Source organism: Lissotriton helveticus, chromosome 2_1 (assembly GCF_964261635.1).
Source record: "Lissotriton helveticus chromosome 2_1, aLisHel1.1, whole genome shotgun sequence".
NCBI lineage: Eukaryota > Metazoa > Chordata > Amphibia > Caudata > Salamandridae > Lissotriton > Lissotriton helveticus.
In genome coordinates this window covers 374589140-374607871 of record NC_136059.1, presented here as the reverse complement: position 1 = coordinate 374607871, position 18732 = coordinate 374589140, and the positions used below count along the sequence as shown (strand labels likewise).

At 40.4% G+C, this 18732-nt stretch overlaps 1 protein-coding gene across 5 annotated transcripts in view; it reads left to right on the top strand.

Moving 5' to 3' along the window:
* The window catches only part of DAB2 (DAB adaptor protein 2), a 313212-nt gene that overhangs the window by 130891 nt on the left and 163589 nt on the right, over positions 1-18732 (top strand). For all 5 annotated transcript variants that reach the window (XM_078674996.1, XM_078674994.1, XM_078674993.1 and 2 more), the window contains exon 2: positions 11507-11708. In XM_078674996.1, coding sequence (XP_078531122.1) covers positions 11609-11708 — 100 coding nt within the window. In that variant the 5' untranslated portion in view covers positions 11507-11608. The remainder of the gene's footprint in view (positions 1-11506; positions 11709-18732) is intronic.

Below are 18732 nucleotides of genomic sequence, written 5' to 3'. Positions count from 1 at the left end.
ATCAGACTCTGTTTTCCACACAGTCCTGCCCTGATGACCTGGGATGATTTTTAAACTTTAATTGTTTTACATACCATTTGTCTTTAATTTATTTTTAACAGGGTAATGTGTGGGAGTATATTACAGACATTTTGCAAATAAATGTGTTCAGGTTTTTCAACAGCCTCCATAAAAAGTTCCTTTTATATCAAAACTGGAACTCACATATGGGAAATGGGAGGGTCTCACAGAGATTATTTGCTGCTGTTGTATGAGAATATTGAAAACACGTCACTATCCCTGAGTATTAGATTGAATCACAGTTAAAATGTGGACCAGTGTGCGTGTGTAGTGTCAATGACTTGACCGAAGAAAGCCTGAAATAGCTGAAATTGTATCATAAATTCAAAGCTGTTCCAAACAGGGGCCCCCAAAATATGCTTGGCACAGGGCACCCAAAATCTTTATGATGTCCCTGCGCCTGACACAATTCCCACAGCTAAAGTTGTCACGCAGAGACGGTTCCCCCATTGTCAATCAGTCACTACCCGAGCTCGAGGGTCGATATCTGATCAATGATTTGCAACCTAATGTTCCCAGCCATTGATACATGTCATCGAGAATTACAATGTTGGAGGGGGCGCCCACTTTCATGCCTTCTCTTAATTACCATTAGGAAAGAGTTGCTGAACCATTTTTTGTGAGTCAAACGATATTTTATGGCAAGACAGGAGGGGCTAGCATTATGCAATAACCTTTTATTGCCAACTCCCAGCAGCAAACATTAAAAGTATTCCAGAAAGAACTTTGACAACCCAACAATGGAAAAAATAGAACACCCAGTCCAATAAAAGCTCCCTGACAGACACTTTCTTCCTCTTTTGTTGCTGCTTCTAGCAGATAAGTCCATATCTTTTGTGTGACAGATTTAAAATATTTTAAAGTTTCAATTGTAGTTTGGATTTGAGGTTTGAGTGTTTTTCTATGTGAGTATGGGCCAGATGTACAACCTCTTTTTGCGGTCGCAAAGGGGATTTCAGCCCATTCGCAATTGCAAAATAGGTCAGCCCAATGTACCAACCCTCTTTTGCGAGTCGCTAATCAATTAGCGACTCGCAAAATAGAGTTAGCGTCTCGCTAATCAGAAGTGGCATGCCAATGGCGTCTCTTCCTAATAGTGACTCCAAAACCTATGTATGTATGTTTTGGGACAGCAATTGCGGTTTCGAAACTCTTGCAGTTTACCACCCTTCTCAGAAGGGTGGCAAACCACTCGCAAATGGGAAGGGGTCTCCAGGGGACCCTTTCCCCTTTGGGAATGGATGCACAAATAGTTTTTAAGAGCAGGCAGTGGTCACAGGGACCACTGCCTGCATAAAAAAAAATGAGACTGAAATGAATCATTTTTATTTTTTAAATGCATCATTAAAAAAAACTAAAACTGCTTTATTGACAAAGCAGTCCCAGACATGGTTGTCTGATGACCCCAGCAGGCCACCATCTCTGGGAGTGCTAGCCATTCCCAATGGTGTCACAAATTGCAACCGCCTCATTAATATTCATGAGGCATGCAATTTGCGACCCCATTGGGAATCGCAAACAGTGTCTGTGACACTGTTGTACATTGGATTTTGTGACTCGCAAATTGCGAGTCGCAAATTCCAATAGTCGTACATCTGGCCCTATGTGTGTATGGAATCCAATTTTCAGATTTTTAATGGATTTAAAAAAATAAAAAAAATAAAAAAATACAGGTATTAATGTAAATTTAATATGAATGGTTTTATTTCAGTTTAGGATTTACATGTTTTATTTAGTATTTATAGATTGAGGATAGTATCTTTTCGTTAAAGCTGGAATCTTGCTTGCGGTAATGTTAGAGCATAAACTGAGGTCAGAGAAGTCGTAGATGACTTCAGTAGGTAAGAAACTAACAGTGGCGGTCATCTTAATGTTGAGCACGCACCGTGTTGCTTCAGTACGAGGGGGCAGATTTACAAGCACCTTGCGCTGCCAGTACGTCACTTTTTGTGACTCACTGACAGCGCATTTCTCTGCCCCATATTTAGAAAGACAGGAAAAGCTACCCTGCTGGGCTTTTCCTGCCCTGTTAAATATGGCCCCTTTACACACAGCACTTGGTGTGAAAGGGGCGTTCCATGGATGTTGCTGTGGGTGTTCCCATGCAGCACCCATGGAACCAGACACATTTCCAGATTTACGAGGAATCGTAAACCTGAAATGCGTCAGTACGCTACGCCACCCTAGGGATGGCTTAGCGAGGCGCAACGAGGAGAAATGTTTTCAATTTTCCTAGTTTGCTTCCTCTTTCAATGCGTGCTGGATTCTACAGCATACATTGAAAGAGGAAAATGCCTGTAGTGATTTTTTTCATGCAGGAAGGTGCCCCTTCCTGCACAAAAGCAATCTCCCCATGGCGCAGGCGTCCTTGCACCATTGTGCAAGGGTGCCTACGGCACATGGCAGCTGTTTGTGCGCCAGCGCAGGGGAGAGCACAGGATTGTAACATATCATTGTAAATATGTCGCATTCCTGGGCTCTGAAAGTGCAGCAGCATGGCACAGCCAAAAGACTTGCAGTGCCCACTGCAGCACTTTCTTGTATGTCTGCCCCGTGGGATTTGTAGAAAGACGAGTCCAGTTTGATCACGGTATGCGTCTCGGTCTCAGTGAGTCGGTACTGTACTAAGCATTCAGACTTTTTGTGAGTCAAAAGACATTTGCGCAACCATAAACATTCTTTCTGTCCCAAAGCATGTGACTTTGCGAATCTCAGGGTTTGCCACAACAGAAGGTATTTAATAGTAGTTTTGTGTATTTCAGTGCATGTATCTCTTCAAGGCCAGTACATCTTTCTTTTGCAGACGTTTCCAGATTCCATACTTTGATCATGAGCTTTGTAGGATGACTTGAACTTTTTTATTACTCTAATCACAAGTTTTTTAGTTGCACACTTTTGCACACCATTTATGGTCCCATATAGTTTGTGTGAATATTGCTGATTCTTAAGCGTGAAACTACGTCTCCTGCCTAAATGTGCCTTTTGTGTTTTATTTGACTAAAGAACCAGGGAGAGCTTATGCATTCAGCTGCCAGGATATAAATAAATGTGGTTTAGCAAGCTGCTTTAAGCAGACTTTGTACTGAATGCTTCTTTGTAAAAAGAAGTGTTGCTTTGACCAGGTCAAGCTTTCTTTTTTCAAGCCAGCGTCTGGAATTCTCCGAAACTGAAATATTAACTTTATAAACCTAACCTTCAACCATTTCATGAACTTTGCTCAGTAGTTTTCACGGTTTTGCTGACTGGATACTAGCAGGTGCACTGGGACAGATTTTAAGGTTATCCTAAGGTATAATTTGCTTACTTTTGCCTTGTAGCTTTAGACGTGGTGTTATAGTCGTGTACGAAAAGCAGCTTGAACATTGTAGTGTGCTTTTAGCTTTCTTTTGATGTATTATGTTTTACCATCACTGCTGTTTTTCATTATTTACAAAAAATCATTGCAAGGTATATCTAAATTTCCATGTGCATCGAACTCTTGTTACAATGGCACCTTTGTTTCCCCTGTCGAATCAAAGATTCACTTAGATGCGCTGCAAATAGTGGAAGATTGGTGTAAAGTTAATATGTTTTGTTCAATTATATGTTGTTTGTAGGTAATGTTTTAGCAGTAGAGCAATTCATAGATTCCTTGTTTTGTAATATTTGATTATTACTTTCTTTGCGTTTTTGTCCCTCATTACGAGGTCCCAGAGGGTACAGGTGATTCCATAGGTCAGAGTTCACGGGGATTACTGGTAGAACCCTCAGGTTCCCTGAAACATGAGGAAATGGCGGAGCTATTAGTAAGTCTGGGTCCCACGTACCCAGTAATCCTCGTTCTCCCTCGGAGTTTCACCTGGCTATTTCAGCTGCTAACTGTGTTCGCGGATTTACCATCGACCATGCAATCCCGATAGGACCTGCAACTGGCATTCCCGGCACGACTGGAAATCTATTTTGTGCATTTCCTAATGTTTAAGTGGAATATGTGAGTTCATGCTTCTTGCCTCATTCAATTTCTGGCATCGATAGCAGGCACAGCTTTCAGTGCATCCATCTTTTAGAGAAGTAGGAGATGGACTATGTGCCCAGTTCCTGGGGGAAGGTCAGAATGTAGATAAGTTCAGAAATGACCCCAGCTCCATTTCTGACTGTGCACTCCATCGCTAACATCAGAATGCTACCCGCCGGCATCAGGCCCTTGTGACTTTTGAGAGCCACTGTATAATAGAGGTGTGAGGGCCCACCAGAATCTTTGCTTCACATGGAGCAGCAGGCCAAGACTGATAGGGCAGCATGTCTACTCCCTGACCATCCAACCACCTCACTGCAGGACCAGACTGAGTAAGGACGAGTCCATTAATGACATTGGGAAAGGAAGTGTATAAAAGGTGTACACTGCCCATGCATATCGATTAACCAGTGTGGTAGTGGTAGTGTCATCATCATCATCATCATCACATTTGTCAAATATGGAAGGTGCACCAGGAACGAAGTCACTTTCATATGCATAAGTCCATCAAGTTTCTTTATTATTCATCATGGTAAAAAATTGGATATCAGCCAACGCGTATATATCCATACTTTTATTGGGCGTACCTGCTGATTGCTTTGTAAGGAGAATGCTCAGATCGTAAGGCTGGCCTTTGTTTACCTGAACCCTTATTGTGGGGCTCCTTCTCACATTACTCACCTTACTTATTCGAGATTACATCAGAGAAACTTTTGGAGAATTTTTGAGAATTTCCACTTATATTATATATAGCCCTGAAGAAGTTCCTTGTATAGGAACGAAACGCATTGGCTGATGTCCAGTTTTTTACTATGATGAATAATAAAGAAACTTGATGGACTTCCGCATAAGACTGTGTCTTCATTCCTGGTGCACCTTCCATACTTGACAAATTGATCTTTTCTGGATTCCAGTGGAGCCCAACTGCAGCAGGCTCCGGAGGCGTTCTGCACAGGACTCTTTACAATTGTATATACAGGGATTGATGTGCTGAACCTGTGGTCAGCTGCTGTGGAGAGTTTGTTTGGACTATAATCATATTAGTTTGTTTGGGAAAACAAAAAACATCGTTTAAAAACACAATCCACATAAGATCAATCACACATAATTTCATATAGTATTAAAAAGTATTTACAGCAATAATTTCATTGCAATGTAGATTAAAAAGCTTCCAGTAACCATGTTTCATTATATAATATATAAAATGAAACCAATGTATGATGTTAGTCTATAAAACGATTATAAATATTCTAGTAGCTTTCTATAAAATACAGAATTCAACACCCTCAACACTTACAAAACATTATCTCACTGTGCCTTATGATCAGCCGAACGGACATCAAAAAACCAGAGACAAAGTGAACAACCAGTACACTTGTGTCACTACGAAGTATTATGAGTGCGTCCATGTATCTTCTTGAACCGATCCTCTGGCACCACGGAACCATCCACCTTTTCCTCTGCACCATCTATGCCCTACAAAGGAATAATATATGGGCTACTCGCTCTTCCTTTTCACAGCAGACTGGACAAAGTGCAGAGGTATCCCCAGCTCCTACCATTTGTTTGCAGAATACCTTTGTGTTTAGGGTGCCATATCTAAACCGTGGCAAGAGGTTGTTAGTTAGGGGGGAAGACTGAATGTATAAACTCCTAAAATGAGGGTCAAAGCTTTAAATCCAAGACCATTTTAAACCAAGCGCTCCAGCTTGCATGATCAAAATATCATCGCCGTCTTGTTTGATGATATGTCTATGAAGGGAAAATCCTCCGGTTGATGCCAAAATATTTCAAAGCCCAGTTTTTTTTAACGAAGACTTTATAAACCATAGCCAAGAAATCTTTAGACAGTCAGGCAGCATTAAAACCTCTTGGATCCCCACTGTATAGGAAACGCGTTCTTTACTAGATCATAATCGGTGCCAATATTATAGAGCCGGTTGCATATTTTCACACCTATATGCCCAGGAGCCAAGTCCAAGCAGGCAGGGATTAAATGAATGCTGTGTGATAATGAAAAGAGGGATCTCAGGAATTTGTTTGCAGACTGCAGTTTGCGCCACCATATTTCTTCACCAAATAGAGCTGCCCCTTGTGCCTTGATGTATAGATTTCGAACGCTGGAGATATGGGTCTAGTCTGTGTAGCTTTAAACGTTTTTACTATGCTGCATGATTAATGCATTAGGCTTTGTTGACTTTTCTGCATCTGGGGAAGCCACGACTAAACAGTGGAAAGCTTAATGCCCACACACTCCAAGTTTCTATGTGTTCAATCTGTTCATCACCTACACTCAACTTAACTCTGGGGACTTTGCTGCATAAAAGATCATAAACTTAGTTTTGAAGCTATTAGGTTCCATTCCCTTCTCTTGGCAGAATAGATGGAATTCCATTAGCAACTGCTGCAAAGCTTGTTGATACTTTGATAACAAGAGAGTGTCATTTGTGAATAGGTGGCTGGCACTCTCTGCCCTCCTACCCTAGGAGCATCGCAGCCATCTTTATCGAGATGTTTACTACTCCATTGATGTACAATTAAAATAGAGTTGAGGCTAAGACACACACTTGCCTAACACCCATCTGAAACTTAATACACTCAGCCAATTGGCCGTCCTTGCCCTATATAACTTGGGCATAATAATGTGAGTATAGCTGGATGAATATAGCTAGCAGATTGCCTGGGAGACCTAACTCTTCCAGTACAGCCCACAGCTTTTGCCTGTAGATCAGATCAAAGTCTGAGCGCAAATCAACAAAGACCACATATAACTGACCCCTGTTGATCAGAATGGTTCTCCAATAGATGACGCAAAAGCGAAAGACCTGATCAATTGTGCTAATGCCAGATCTGAACCCCACCTGATATTCTGATAGCACATTATTGTCAGCAATTCAGTCCTGCAACAATTTGGCATCTGTTTGCTAAAAAAACAAAAACACTTCTGAAGGCTAGGCTGTAACATCCCACGCCCTTGGATCTACAGTGGCATGCCTGCGTTGGCCCATTGCCCTACACTTAGCCTATCAGATTGTTTTTAGGGAAAGAAAAGGAGTGTCAACTTCTAAAGTTTGTGTCCTTTAGGTTTCTGCCACTGCCTTCATGGCTTCTGAGATCAGGTTTAGCAGAGGGAATGCCAGTGGTACCAAAGTGCAAGGCAAGCATAGCAGCTGTCTTGGTTGATATTCTTGACAAAGCCCCACTCTTTCACTGACATTAGTAAGGTCTGACACTGACTAGAGTGCAATTATATTAGAAAACAATGATGGGTCCATTTGAAAGGGCAAAAATACCAGATCTGGCCACTGTTCCTCAATGAAATATGGCTACCTGAACTCAACACACTGCTGGTATGAAATAAAACAGAAAGCTTACTTAGAAAAAAATACCTTTAAAAAATAATCAGTTCTGGGCATAAGTGAACTGCCATCTAGTTCGTCATCTAGGTTTTAAAATGTGTTTTAATGCAGTAAAAATGATGCAGCTCCCTTGCCCTCTTGAGAAGGAGGCCAGGAACCCCTTCTTTGCTGCTACAACAACTGAGACACATATGGGGCAACATAACATGTTAAGTAGCAGCCATCTTGGAAGTACAGATAATAATGCTCGTAGATGGTCATCTGCTACAATTGGACAAGCATTGACAAAGCCATCTGGGTCAGCTGTGGCCAGTGGCAGTCTGCAGCGAGTGTATTACTGTGATCATCAGCTATGAATGGTGTTGGCTGAGGCTGGAGCAATGTGTGGGAGAGAGAGAGCTATAAGTAGACAGTGGACTGGAGGAAACGATGAGACTACTGTGAAGATAAGAGGAAAGGGAGATGGAGAGTTAGAGGGAGTCAGTCATTCCAATGGAATGCTAATGTTGAAATGCCTGAACAAAAAAGCAAAACCACAAATAGTTCCTTTTCCTCAGCAATGCAATGATTCACTCATGTAGGTTTCACCCTGCAAAAGCAGGGTCAAATCTATATACCAAACCAGCAGGACTAACAGAAGAATGGAGAGGAATCACAAACAGGGAATCGAAATAGACAAGAGAGCCATCCAATCATGAGAGCAGATCTAAAGTATTGATTACTTTGCGGTTTTACAGATTACAATCATGCATCAGAATTTCACTTTAATGAAAAGTTACAATTCTACTTTAAAATAAACTTATGTATCCAATCAAACAATGTACAGGTACGCATTGTATCACCTTTAATTAATCAATCGGGGAATTGTAAGTGCGCTACTCACCCATGAGGGTCTCAAGGTGCTGGTGGTGGGGAGCGGGAGTCAGCAGTGCTGTTAAGCTGAAGAGCCAGGTCTTGAGTCTTCCTGAAGGTGTTCTGGGAGGGGTCATGTCTTATGTCTGCCGAGAGCTTGTTCCAGTTCTTGGCCGCGATGTAGGAGAAGGATCTTCCGCCTGCTTTGGCTCTGTGGATGCGCTGGATTTCGGCGAGTCCGAGGTTGGTTGATCCGAGGTTTCTTTTGGGTACGTGGAAGGTGACTGTCGTTGAGGTATTTGGGTCCGGTGTTGTTTAGGCATTTGTATCACGTTGGTCTCCAAAGCAGGGGCATTTTACCCTGCATACCAAGATTCATTTTAATATCTGAGAGCATATTAAATTTCCCAAGTAATGGCTGTAATCAGATACATGTTCAACCATTCTTCTTGTGGGACATCAAACCTATCAAGAATCGCCATGGAAAGTTTTGCACCAATCAAGTTATTGTTTCACTGTGATGTAGTGACCATTGCGTTGAATGTTACTGAACTAACATTTCATCTCTGTTCCCATGAATTAAAAGTGCACACTCTGTGCTGACAATTGACATGTTTTGAATTTGCTGGAAGAGTCCAAGATTGTGGGCCATGGTTACTATGTACAATGTTCTTATTCTCTTGAAGCATTGGCATAAAATTAGAATATGAAGATGTTTTTGTGTTTTGGCTAAATGAGTTATATTTCATTACTCTCCGACCATAATTCATAGAATTGGCACTCTCTTGTATTTGGAGATTCTGGTCGAATGAGAATACTGCTTTAATTACATTGTGATACTAATTAATTGAACGATTGATGGATCCGCACATAAGGAACTGGACTTGAAGCAAGCTCTGTTTAATTGTAATAGGGTGAATAAATGGCGTATGGTCAACACTACATGCATTACGTTTAAGAAAGTAATGCTATTTACAGAATTCTATTTGGTATTTAAAGTCCAGTAAGATGTTGTCCAGGTTACAATGAGGGGCATTCCAGTCCAATATACTCCTTATATTTAAGTATCCACCCCACCACACACTCAGTCAGTCAGTCAATTCACTTTATTCGGTTTAAAAACAAACCATAAAAGTATGCTATAAAACAATTTTGCACAGTAAATAAGAGACCATGATTAAAAACAATTAATACACCACCACACACTCAAAAATACAACCTGTAACTTTTGGTTGGCCAAGTTAGATCAGGTGCCTCTCTGTAGAGTCCTGCACCTTCTTGTTTGATATTTGGAATGAATGCTGCACCTGGCTTTGTTCCCTCCACATTGTAGGTGGTAGATTAAGTTGCAATGATATGACATAACTTACCTCTTCTCCGTCACACTGAGTAATGGGAGTAAAATATCAGAAAACGATTGCTCAGCAACAGAAAACTGATGGTAATTCTTTTTTTAAAACATTTTGGGGAATATTATAAAAAATATTTTAAATGGCAACAATCTATTGTGGTGACAAAACATATATTTTTTATTTGATAAAGTTTGAAATATATTCTTAATGTATTTAAACAGTGCTGCCCAGTAAAATACCAAGTCTTTGTATGTTGCATTTCATGGTAAATATTTTTATCTTCTGGTCTACAGTGTTAGGTATTTTACCGAGCACATTAGAGATCTAAAATCCAAATAAAACATAAATGTGTCCTTAAATATGATTGGTTTCTGATCAAATGAAGCACAACACTCTCACTGCTCTCTGACTGATGTATGTGTTGAAACCTCCAGAAAATGGCTATTGTGCTTTTTCGCTCCTATAGGTCTTTGCTGATGAGTGAGATATTTGTCATCTTGTATTCAATTAATTCTATTTTGGTGAGAGATGAATTCTAGCTAACCTATAATACAATTAGTTGAATATGAATCCTGATAATGCGTAAACACAATCCAACCATGGTTCCCTCATACGCGTATCTGATTCTTACTGTTGCAAAAGTTCTTTAGTATTTTACATACAATTTGTTCTCAAATAAAAGTGTAATAGAAGAAAATGCTGCTAGTTTAATAAACCAAAATTCAAACTTTCAGCAGTGTATTTTTTTTTAATGATTATCAAGAGCATTTCCACATGAAATGCTTTATATAACAAGAATATGGGGCATAAGTCATGAGTACAAGGGGTCCTTTGGACCCTGCAGACATCCTCTTGCAGGCAGAGGCAGTCACTCACTGCACCCACCTGCAAGGAAATCTCGAATTCCTCTTAAAAGTCTGCACAGTAAAACATGGAGCGGCTGCTTCATAGTTTCTCAGTTTTTCACTTGAATGTACTGCCCCAGGGCAGAGCTGGCCTGGGGGCAGCTCATTCAATGTCATAGGGTGCACTTTCTTTATTTAAGGTGTATTTAAGGTGCACCGTGGCGCAAACAGGGAAAGTGCACCCTATGTGCAATGGGGCCCTTGGTTTCTTAATACTGGGACAGCTATAGTTAAAAAGGGGTCTCTGCACACAGGAGCGTTGATGTAAATGGCAAGGACTCTGATGATGTTGGGATCAGAATGTCAGGAGGAAAAAAAATGAGAAGATGCAGCAACAAAATTAATCAATTTGGTTGTAGATGAGTTGAGTATTGTATTGCAATTGCATTTATATAGCGCTTACTACCCCTGACGAGGCGTCGAAGCATTTTTTCGGCGAGTAGCACGTCACTCCAGGACCCATAAAGGATTAGTGTTGAGTTATTATAGTGAAATATGAAAGTAATTTGAGTGATGGATAGGTTAGTCAGTTATTTGGATTTAGAAGGATAGCGGAGGGATAGAAGAGGGAAAAAGGTTTGCATTTATATAGCACTTGTTACCCCTGTTGGTGTGTTAAAGCACTTTTTTCGTAGATTAATTGCCCTCTAGTGGTGAATTGCTGTATGGTAGTCAGGAGCCTTAGATTGGAGACAAGGGATGAATAATAAAAAACTGAAGAAAATATGTTTATCATCAGCATAGAGGCCATAAGAAAACACACAGAATGAATTATTCTACCCTGTAACATGGTGGGAAGGGAGAAAATGGTCGAAGCCACAGCAGTAACTCCAACCAGAAAAGTGATAAATATGGGAATGATGAGTTCATAGATATCAGTATGCTGATTAGCTCAGTGGGGAATGTCAGTGCCAAGGATAATAGGTCAATGGCAGTCATTGTTCGCATTCAAAATGCATATGCATTTTGTTTATCTTCTTGCAGGTCTGATTATGCCGGTTTGTTGAGGATCATCGTTTGGAAAGATCTTGGAGATCATTGCAAGAGTTTTGAATGTTTCTGGAGTTGTGAGGCTGGCCTCCCATCATGTCCACAGAAGTAGAAACTAACATCAACACTCAACCTGATGTAGCAGCGACTCCAACAACAGCTGCCAAGGCAACGCTCAAGAGGGAGAAGAAGAAAGGTATGTTAAACAATTTGGTGTAGCTTAAGAAAGTTACTTAGAAACGCCTTTTATTGTTTCATTGACAATTCTAATGCACATTTACATGTAAGACATTCACAGGGCCCAGATAACTTGCTATCTGTATTGACAAATAAGATTGAATAAGGTGCCACAAAGTCAAAATTACTAATTGTTTTAAAACATTACATTTTTGGGAGGTTTTATTACTTTCATGAAAAAAGAGTCCCAGCCTCTGAGGGAACACAATACTCAATCAATATAATGACATATAAGTGATGAGCACTGATGTTGTCATATACTTATGATGTGTATTTAAAATTCCAGCAAGAGTTTTTCAATGAAACCTCAACTACTGTATCATCACTGGGCATTTGAGTAAAACCGTTTGTATCTCTTTGGATAGATGTTGAATTGACTGGGATAGTTAGATGGATGAGGAATGCATACCTTGCAAAAAAAAGTGGACAAGTGCTGGTGGAGTGAAAACAATTCATTTAGCAAGATATTCTTTTAGCTGGCCCTCGTTTCAAGCTGAAAAAAAGAATTTAGGAAAAGGGCATCCTTGATGCAAGCTGTCTTGCTTCTTCTCTAAAGCGTATAGTGATCTGGCATAAATCGGTGCCTTAATTCGTGCTGGTAATTGAAATTACCATGTTTTTAATATTACTGTACTTCAAACGTTTTCTGGCCCCACTTAAGTCTGAGTTTTGTGGATGTTTGGGTGTAAGATATGTGTAACTGAAGTACCACAAGTCAAGTCTTGAGTGAGTGATGTTGAATGAAAAGTCAGGCAGAGTGAATTTGATGTGTTTGCAACAATAGGGATATCTGAAAAGTATAATACTATTTACGTTTACGAGTTTCCCAGCACCTCTGTATGGAATGTTGTGGCTTTCTATTCACGAATCTCCACTATATCCTCTCTAACTGGCCACAGACTAAAATTTCATTTGACAACTCCAGGCACTGCGCAGACACCTATTAAGGCAGTGCAGATATTTCCATGGTCCAATCTTTTGAATGAACACGTATGTAACTAACCAAATAAATCTTCCTATGGCTCTTTAAATCATTAATTGGTTTGGCCACTTTTCTACCACGGATTAAGATTGTGTACTCCGCACGATGCCGAATAGAAAAAGCTGTAAACAGCAGAAATTGTCTCAACCACAATTGCTTCAAATGAACTTAAATGGATGGAAAAATAATTATTCATTCCAAACCAGGCAAATCTTTTATTGCCATTTACTTCATATTTTTTAAACAATTTTTAAATTATGCTAGCAAAAAATAAACACTATACATTCAATATTCAAACATTATTTACAAACATAATGACAAAATTATGAATAAAAGGAGACAATATCAAAGCAAACTTCAGAAAATACAAACAATTACCAACACTACATATAGGCAGCAAATGAATTTTTCAAAATGTGCGTGAAACTTGTGCCAAATGAATGGCAAATGGTACAAATAACTGGACTACTAGGTCCTCGCTGTTGTTACAAATTAGAATATGTTCCATCAAACACACAGCCGACGCGTTTCGAGGCCAGGTCTAATATCACTGGTCTCTCATTAGGGCTTTAATTCTTTATATCGGGTTTTAGGGTCATGTGGCGAGGGCGTCGCGTTCTTTATAAATCTGGGGCGCCTAGGGCTTAATTCGCAGGAGGGTACCTTCGCTGCGCCGTCTCCCGGCCAACCTTCAGATAGATTGTCACCATGTGCCAGTTGTTCTGTCTTTAATGTTGAACTGGCCCGTAATGTTTTTTTCTTTTTTTTCTTTTCAAAATCACTCCGCACCCGGACCGTTTCTCTCCGTGCCTTCTCCAAGCCCAAAGTTCACATAGAAAAAGCTGACATTATGTACAGCTACCAATGTGTCAGACCTGGCCCTCTCTTCATGTCTGTAATTTGTTTGCGAAGTGACTAAGTGCTGTTCCAGCCATCACAGAGAAATTACATCATTTGCTTAGAAAGTCCCCTTCAGGCTGGACTCAGTCCTGCTCACACTCGGCGGCTGCTACATCAATAAAAGCTACAAATTGGCTTAATTTACAAGCAGAGAAACTGTCAGCTATGGATTATCTGCGAAACTGACATAATTTGAAGCAAATTAAAAGCATCAAAAATCGATGCGAGAAAGAGAACACCTTCTATTGAGGAATTCAAAGTGCTTCCATTAAAGGTACTACTTGTATTAAAGGAATCTGCCTTCAGATTGTGTGTTATGTTCTTTAGATAGAGATTTTAAGAACATTAAATACAAACCTGAGCAATTAATAAAAATAATCAAAACTCAACCTGAAGTTCTATAAATAATATACTGTGTATATATATATATATATACTTTGAACCACTTTTGAATGCATCAGAGTTCTGAAATAGTGCATTTTACTATCAGTGAATATTTCGAACTTTCCATCATTCACTCGTATCTGATGGTGCATTCTGGGACTTTGATGTTTTATCTGTCAGGTGACCACGGAAACGCCAATAAAATGTAGGCACTAACACTATGCATGCCATTTCCTGCCCGTGACCAAGGCTACCTTGCCGAAACTAGTTGGGACTACAGGACTTTCGTGCCTTCTGTTTCATTAAATGCCTTTTGAAATCTGATGAGGGCCTCTGCTTTGGTGCTTCACGTTGTGGAATTTTACCGGGGCTCTCCGTGCCCGGTTTCAGAGGCCGCCCTGAAGGGTCGGGGGCTCCCCAAACGGAGGTGTTTTGGAAATATATATATATATATATATATGTGTGTGTAGATCTATATTTCCATCCTGACCGTCACTTCCACAAGCAGGCACCGACTCCGTGAGTAGTTTTGACATAAAAGACGTTTATTTCAACAAAGACAGACGCACTTCGGGGGCAGGACCGCCTTGATCACTGCATGCATGTGTATATATATGTATATATATATATATATATATATATATATATATAACGAGAAATCCTTCTGAAAAAAGATCAGAGGCCACAAGGGGATTTCATGACGCAGAACACATTTATTTCCGAGTGTCCCAGTGGCGGCGAATGCATTTCGGCATGGTTGCCTTCTTCAGCGCCCTGCACTGTGATGAGCCTTTCTCCAATGAACTCAGTCCTGTGTGAAATGTCTGCTCGCACCTGAATCCCCTCCCCCGATGCAGTCAGCACACCTGTGAGTGTTCGTGATGATTTCCTCGAACTACATATCCCAGCAATCACTATGTCGGCATTGTTGAGTAGGTGACGTGGGGGAGTAGGAAAAAGCAATGTGCCGGTGCCAGCCCGCAGGTGAGTAGAGATGGGATCGTAGATCAAAAGGAAAACCACGGTTCCTGCCCTAAGTCCCCTTGAAACTGCAGCAGCCAGTCCTCACATGTCCACAATCGAGCAGGGGCAGTCAAATGAGAGACTTCGCGCCCCTTTGAGATAAAATACCTCTATCTGCCCATATATATATATATGTATCCAATTTAATCCTTCCAAGAAAGAATCAGAGGCCACAAGGGGAATTCAAAGCAGGAGACCCATTTATTTCGAACATCCCAGCAACGGCAGATGCATTTCGGCACAATCGCCTTCTTCAGTGCCCTGTGCTGTAAGGAGTCCTTCCGTAATGCACTCCTCCTGCGTGAAATAATCGCCGGCACATGAGTCCCCTCCCCCTTAAAAGTTGTTATCCCACCAATAGGAATTCAAGTTCAGTCCAATGAACTCCAAATCCCAGCATGCACTGTCCCGGCGCTGCAGAGTAGGTGGTGTGTGGGAGAGGGAACAACTGTAGGAAAGTGCCCGCTACAGGTGAGTCCGGTAGGTCAAGGATGAAGGAAAAGGGCGGGTGACCGCCTTGAGTCCCCTATAGCCGCAGCAGCCAGTCCCATCAGGAAAACACATGTGTGGGGGCAGTCAAATACGAGACTCCATACCCCCTCGAGATAAAATATCCCATTCCACACACGGCGTCCTGTTTTTCCTGGCGGACATCGGAAATACTGATCCCTCAGTTGCTGAATCGCTGCAGGCTGGTCATCATCACACCAGCCCCGGTTCCCTTTGTGATCTAGGTGTCTTATAACCTAGCCTTAGAGTTAGGACAAGGTGTACTACTTGTTGTGATGTTTCTGTGAGCAGTGTCCATCTTCGGAGTACAAGATAATAAGGGCTGCAATTTCTATCCAATATTTGAATGCTGATCTTCAGTTGTGCAGGACACATTTTCGAGAGGAGACCTCAACTAAGCATGTTCGCGAGGGCTTCACTCTTACAATAATACTAGCTGTGAGTACTTTAGGTGTTCCTGATTGCAGAGAACTAGCACTTTAGAGACGAAAACTATAGGAGAGAGAATTATTGTGATAATTGACACATACTGTGGCATAGAGTGAGCTATACAGACCAAGAATCTCATGCTTTTTCAATAATGTGTTTATCTTGTAGTCCAGCATGTCTTGCCAACTTAATATGACACACTCTTGCGATAGTCGATGGATGGTGATCTATGCCTTTATACATCTTTGCATTTTCTTTTACTTTACTTTGTGTTAGCAGTCCATGGTGTTCTTCTGTATGCTCTGTGGATGCTCATTTCTAGTTATAGATGTTTTGGATATGGGATCACAAATTGCCATAGTTCATGTTGGTTTGTTTATGTCGTGGCAAATGAGCCCTGGTGCTCATAAAGATCATAATTTTCCATAAGTTCTTGATCTTGTCACAAGTTACAGAAGAGCTGAATGATAGAATGAGAACATTTATGTCTTCTGTGGTACACATTGTTTTGCTCTATTTCGGTGAGGATCTCTGTTATTTTGAGGGACCGTTTTGACACGTGTCAAGGAAAAAGACTTTCTCTAGTGAGGAGCAAGTGGGAGATGGTTCAGAAACTTGATAGGTGGGCGATCTGAGACCGGGGAGAGGTTACTTCTTAGGAGGAGGGTTACAAGCTATCACTGCTGGAGTTCACCTTGGGGAGAAAAGAGTTAAGACGGATTAAGGATTAGTTGGTTTCAGCAGGGTTGTTAAATGTCTCATGGGAATGAGGAGTGCAGAAAGCCTTATCTCTCTGATCAGGAGAGAGTTAGGTTGGTCATCAAATGGTGTAGAGGTCATATCGGATCAGAAAAATGGAATTAACAGGTTTTCATTGGAGAAAGTAAGCATAGTAGTAGACCGTTTCCTTCCATAAAGTAAATTACTAATTGTTGTGACAATAAATCAAAAAGTCACAAAATATGTATAATTTCTTTAAATGGAGTCTGAAACCTCTCCTCACACAATGTGACTTATCACCCATGACTAGATACAGCTAAACATCTGGTTACTTTGATTTAAATTCTTTATGTGTGTTTTGAACAAAACGTAATCTCTTTCTTCACAAGGCTGCACAGACATCCTCATGGGAATCAAAGTACCTGGGATGTGAACATTGCTTATGGTAACATCCAAAGCTGACCTGTGTGTGCCTTCACCCTCACTGCTTGGTATAGGCATTGGTGTTACAGCTTCCTCTTGGTGCACCACTTTGTACATTTGTGGTGTTGCCATTAGTGTCCCCTGTCTGACCCAGATTCCTTTTTTTTCAGTGATTCAATATTACCAACAGCTGAATTGTAGCAGCGGCGCTTTCTTCCTTTTCATTTAATCCTCATCCTCCCCATGCTGTCAGTAGATTTTCTAGTAGATGTATTAGTTGACGGAGCCGCCCTTTTTGTCCTCAAAGCAACATTATAACAACTTTGCTCTGATACTCTCTGTGTGGCATAAGAGCATAGGAACAATAAGAGGCATTTCTAACAGTGCATAAGGGTGTTGTCGCAAGTAATTGTGCACCTACCTATGTTGGCATAGATGTTAATGTAGTCCTATATGAACTTTTTATTGCCAAGGTTGATGCAAGCTTTTAGCACTTTCTGAGGGAACAGAGCTTTTTTATGGGGACCCTATCGGGCAGGTGGATGTATTGACCTATTTCTACAACAGAGATTAGAAGCCAACATGAAAACTCCTTCTGGTGGCACACACTTGCTCCCATTACTATTGTAAACTTAAGGATTAAACCTTGATCCTCTCTGACCAGGTAAAACATTTTTCATTAACTTATACATCTGATAATGATATTCCAGATCAAGAATCTAATAACCCATAACGGTTCTAAATAAGGTGCCACTGCTAACAATATACAGTTACTGGTATACTTCAGTGCTTAAAATTTAAGATGACAATATAATCATGACTATTGTTCTCAAAATGCAATCCAAACACTAAAAGATGGCACCCATAGATCTGATTGCCCAAGATAAATCATAGATCTAGAAACCAACAAAGGACTAAGCACCAATGCAGTGAACCATGATATCATTCTAGAAATACATATGGCATCAAAGTAAAATGCCGATAACGCATTCTCATGGACTGCAGAAACGGCATCTGAGCGAAAGGCAACCCAGCCTATACAAGTTATGCTCCAGTAACTTTTTATCCCCTGGCCTTTCAATATTTTTAGTGTCTGTTAATACAGAGCTGGGTTCTTGTAAATTACCCCAAACTTCAGATTACCTTATTTTGCTCAAACCGATATGTATAATGGACAAATCTAGGTGATAATTATTTTTTGTACCGGTATCAGTATAATACACGCTGTTTTCACTATTTAACTGCTTTTCCAGAGCTAAGTAATAAGGCGAACAAAATAAACCTTCATTAAAAAAGGATCACAGTCATTATATAACATGAATGTACAAGAGGTTTTTGCATTTAGAAACTTCAAGGGAAATCCATAATATTAATGTCAGTGCATGTTCAACACTTACTAATAAATCAAGTATTAAAAGAATCTTTTAATACTTGATGCTATAGTCTTTTCCTTCTCTTATTTTTTATGCTTGCAATACTCCGGTATAGACTTACGATAAAGAATATAGGTAGACCAATTAGCTGGATATCTGTCACATGTGTGGTGTTTTCACCACGGTGTATCTCACACCTATATAACATCTCACTTAGTAATGATAAGTTAATACAAAAT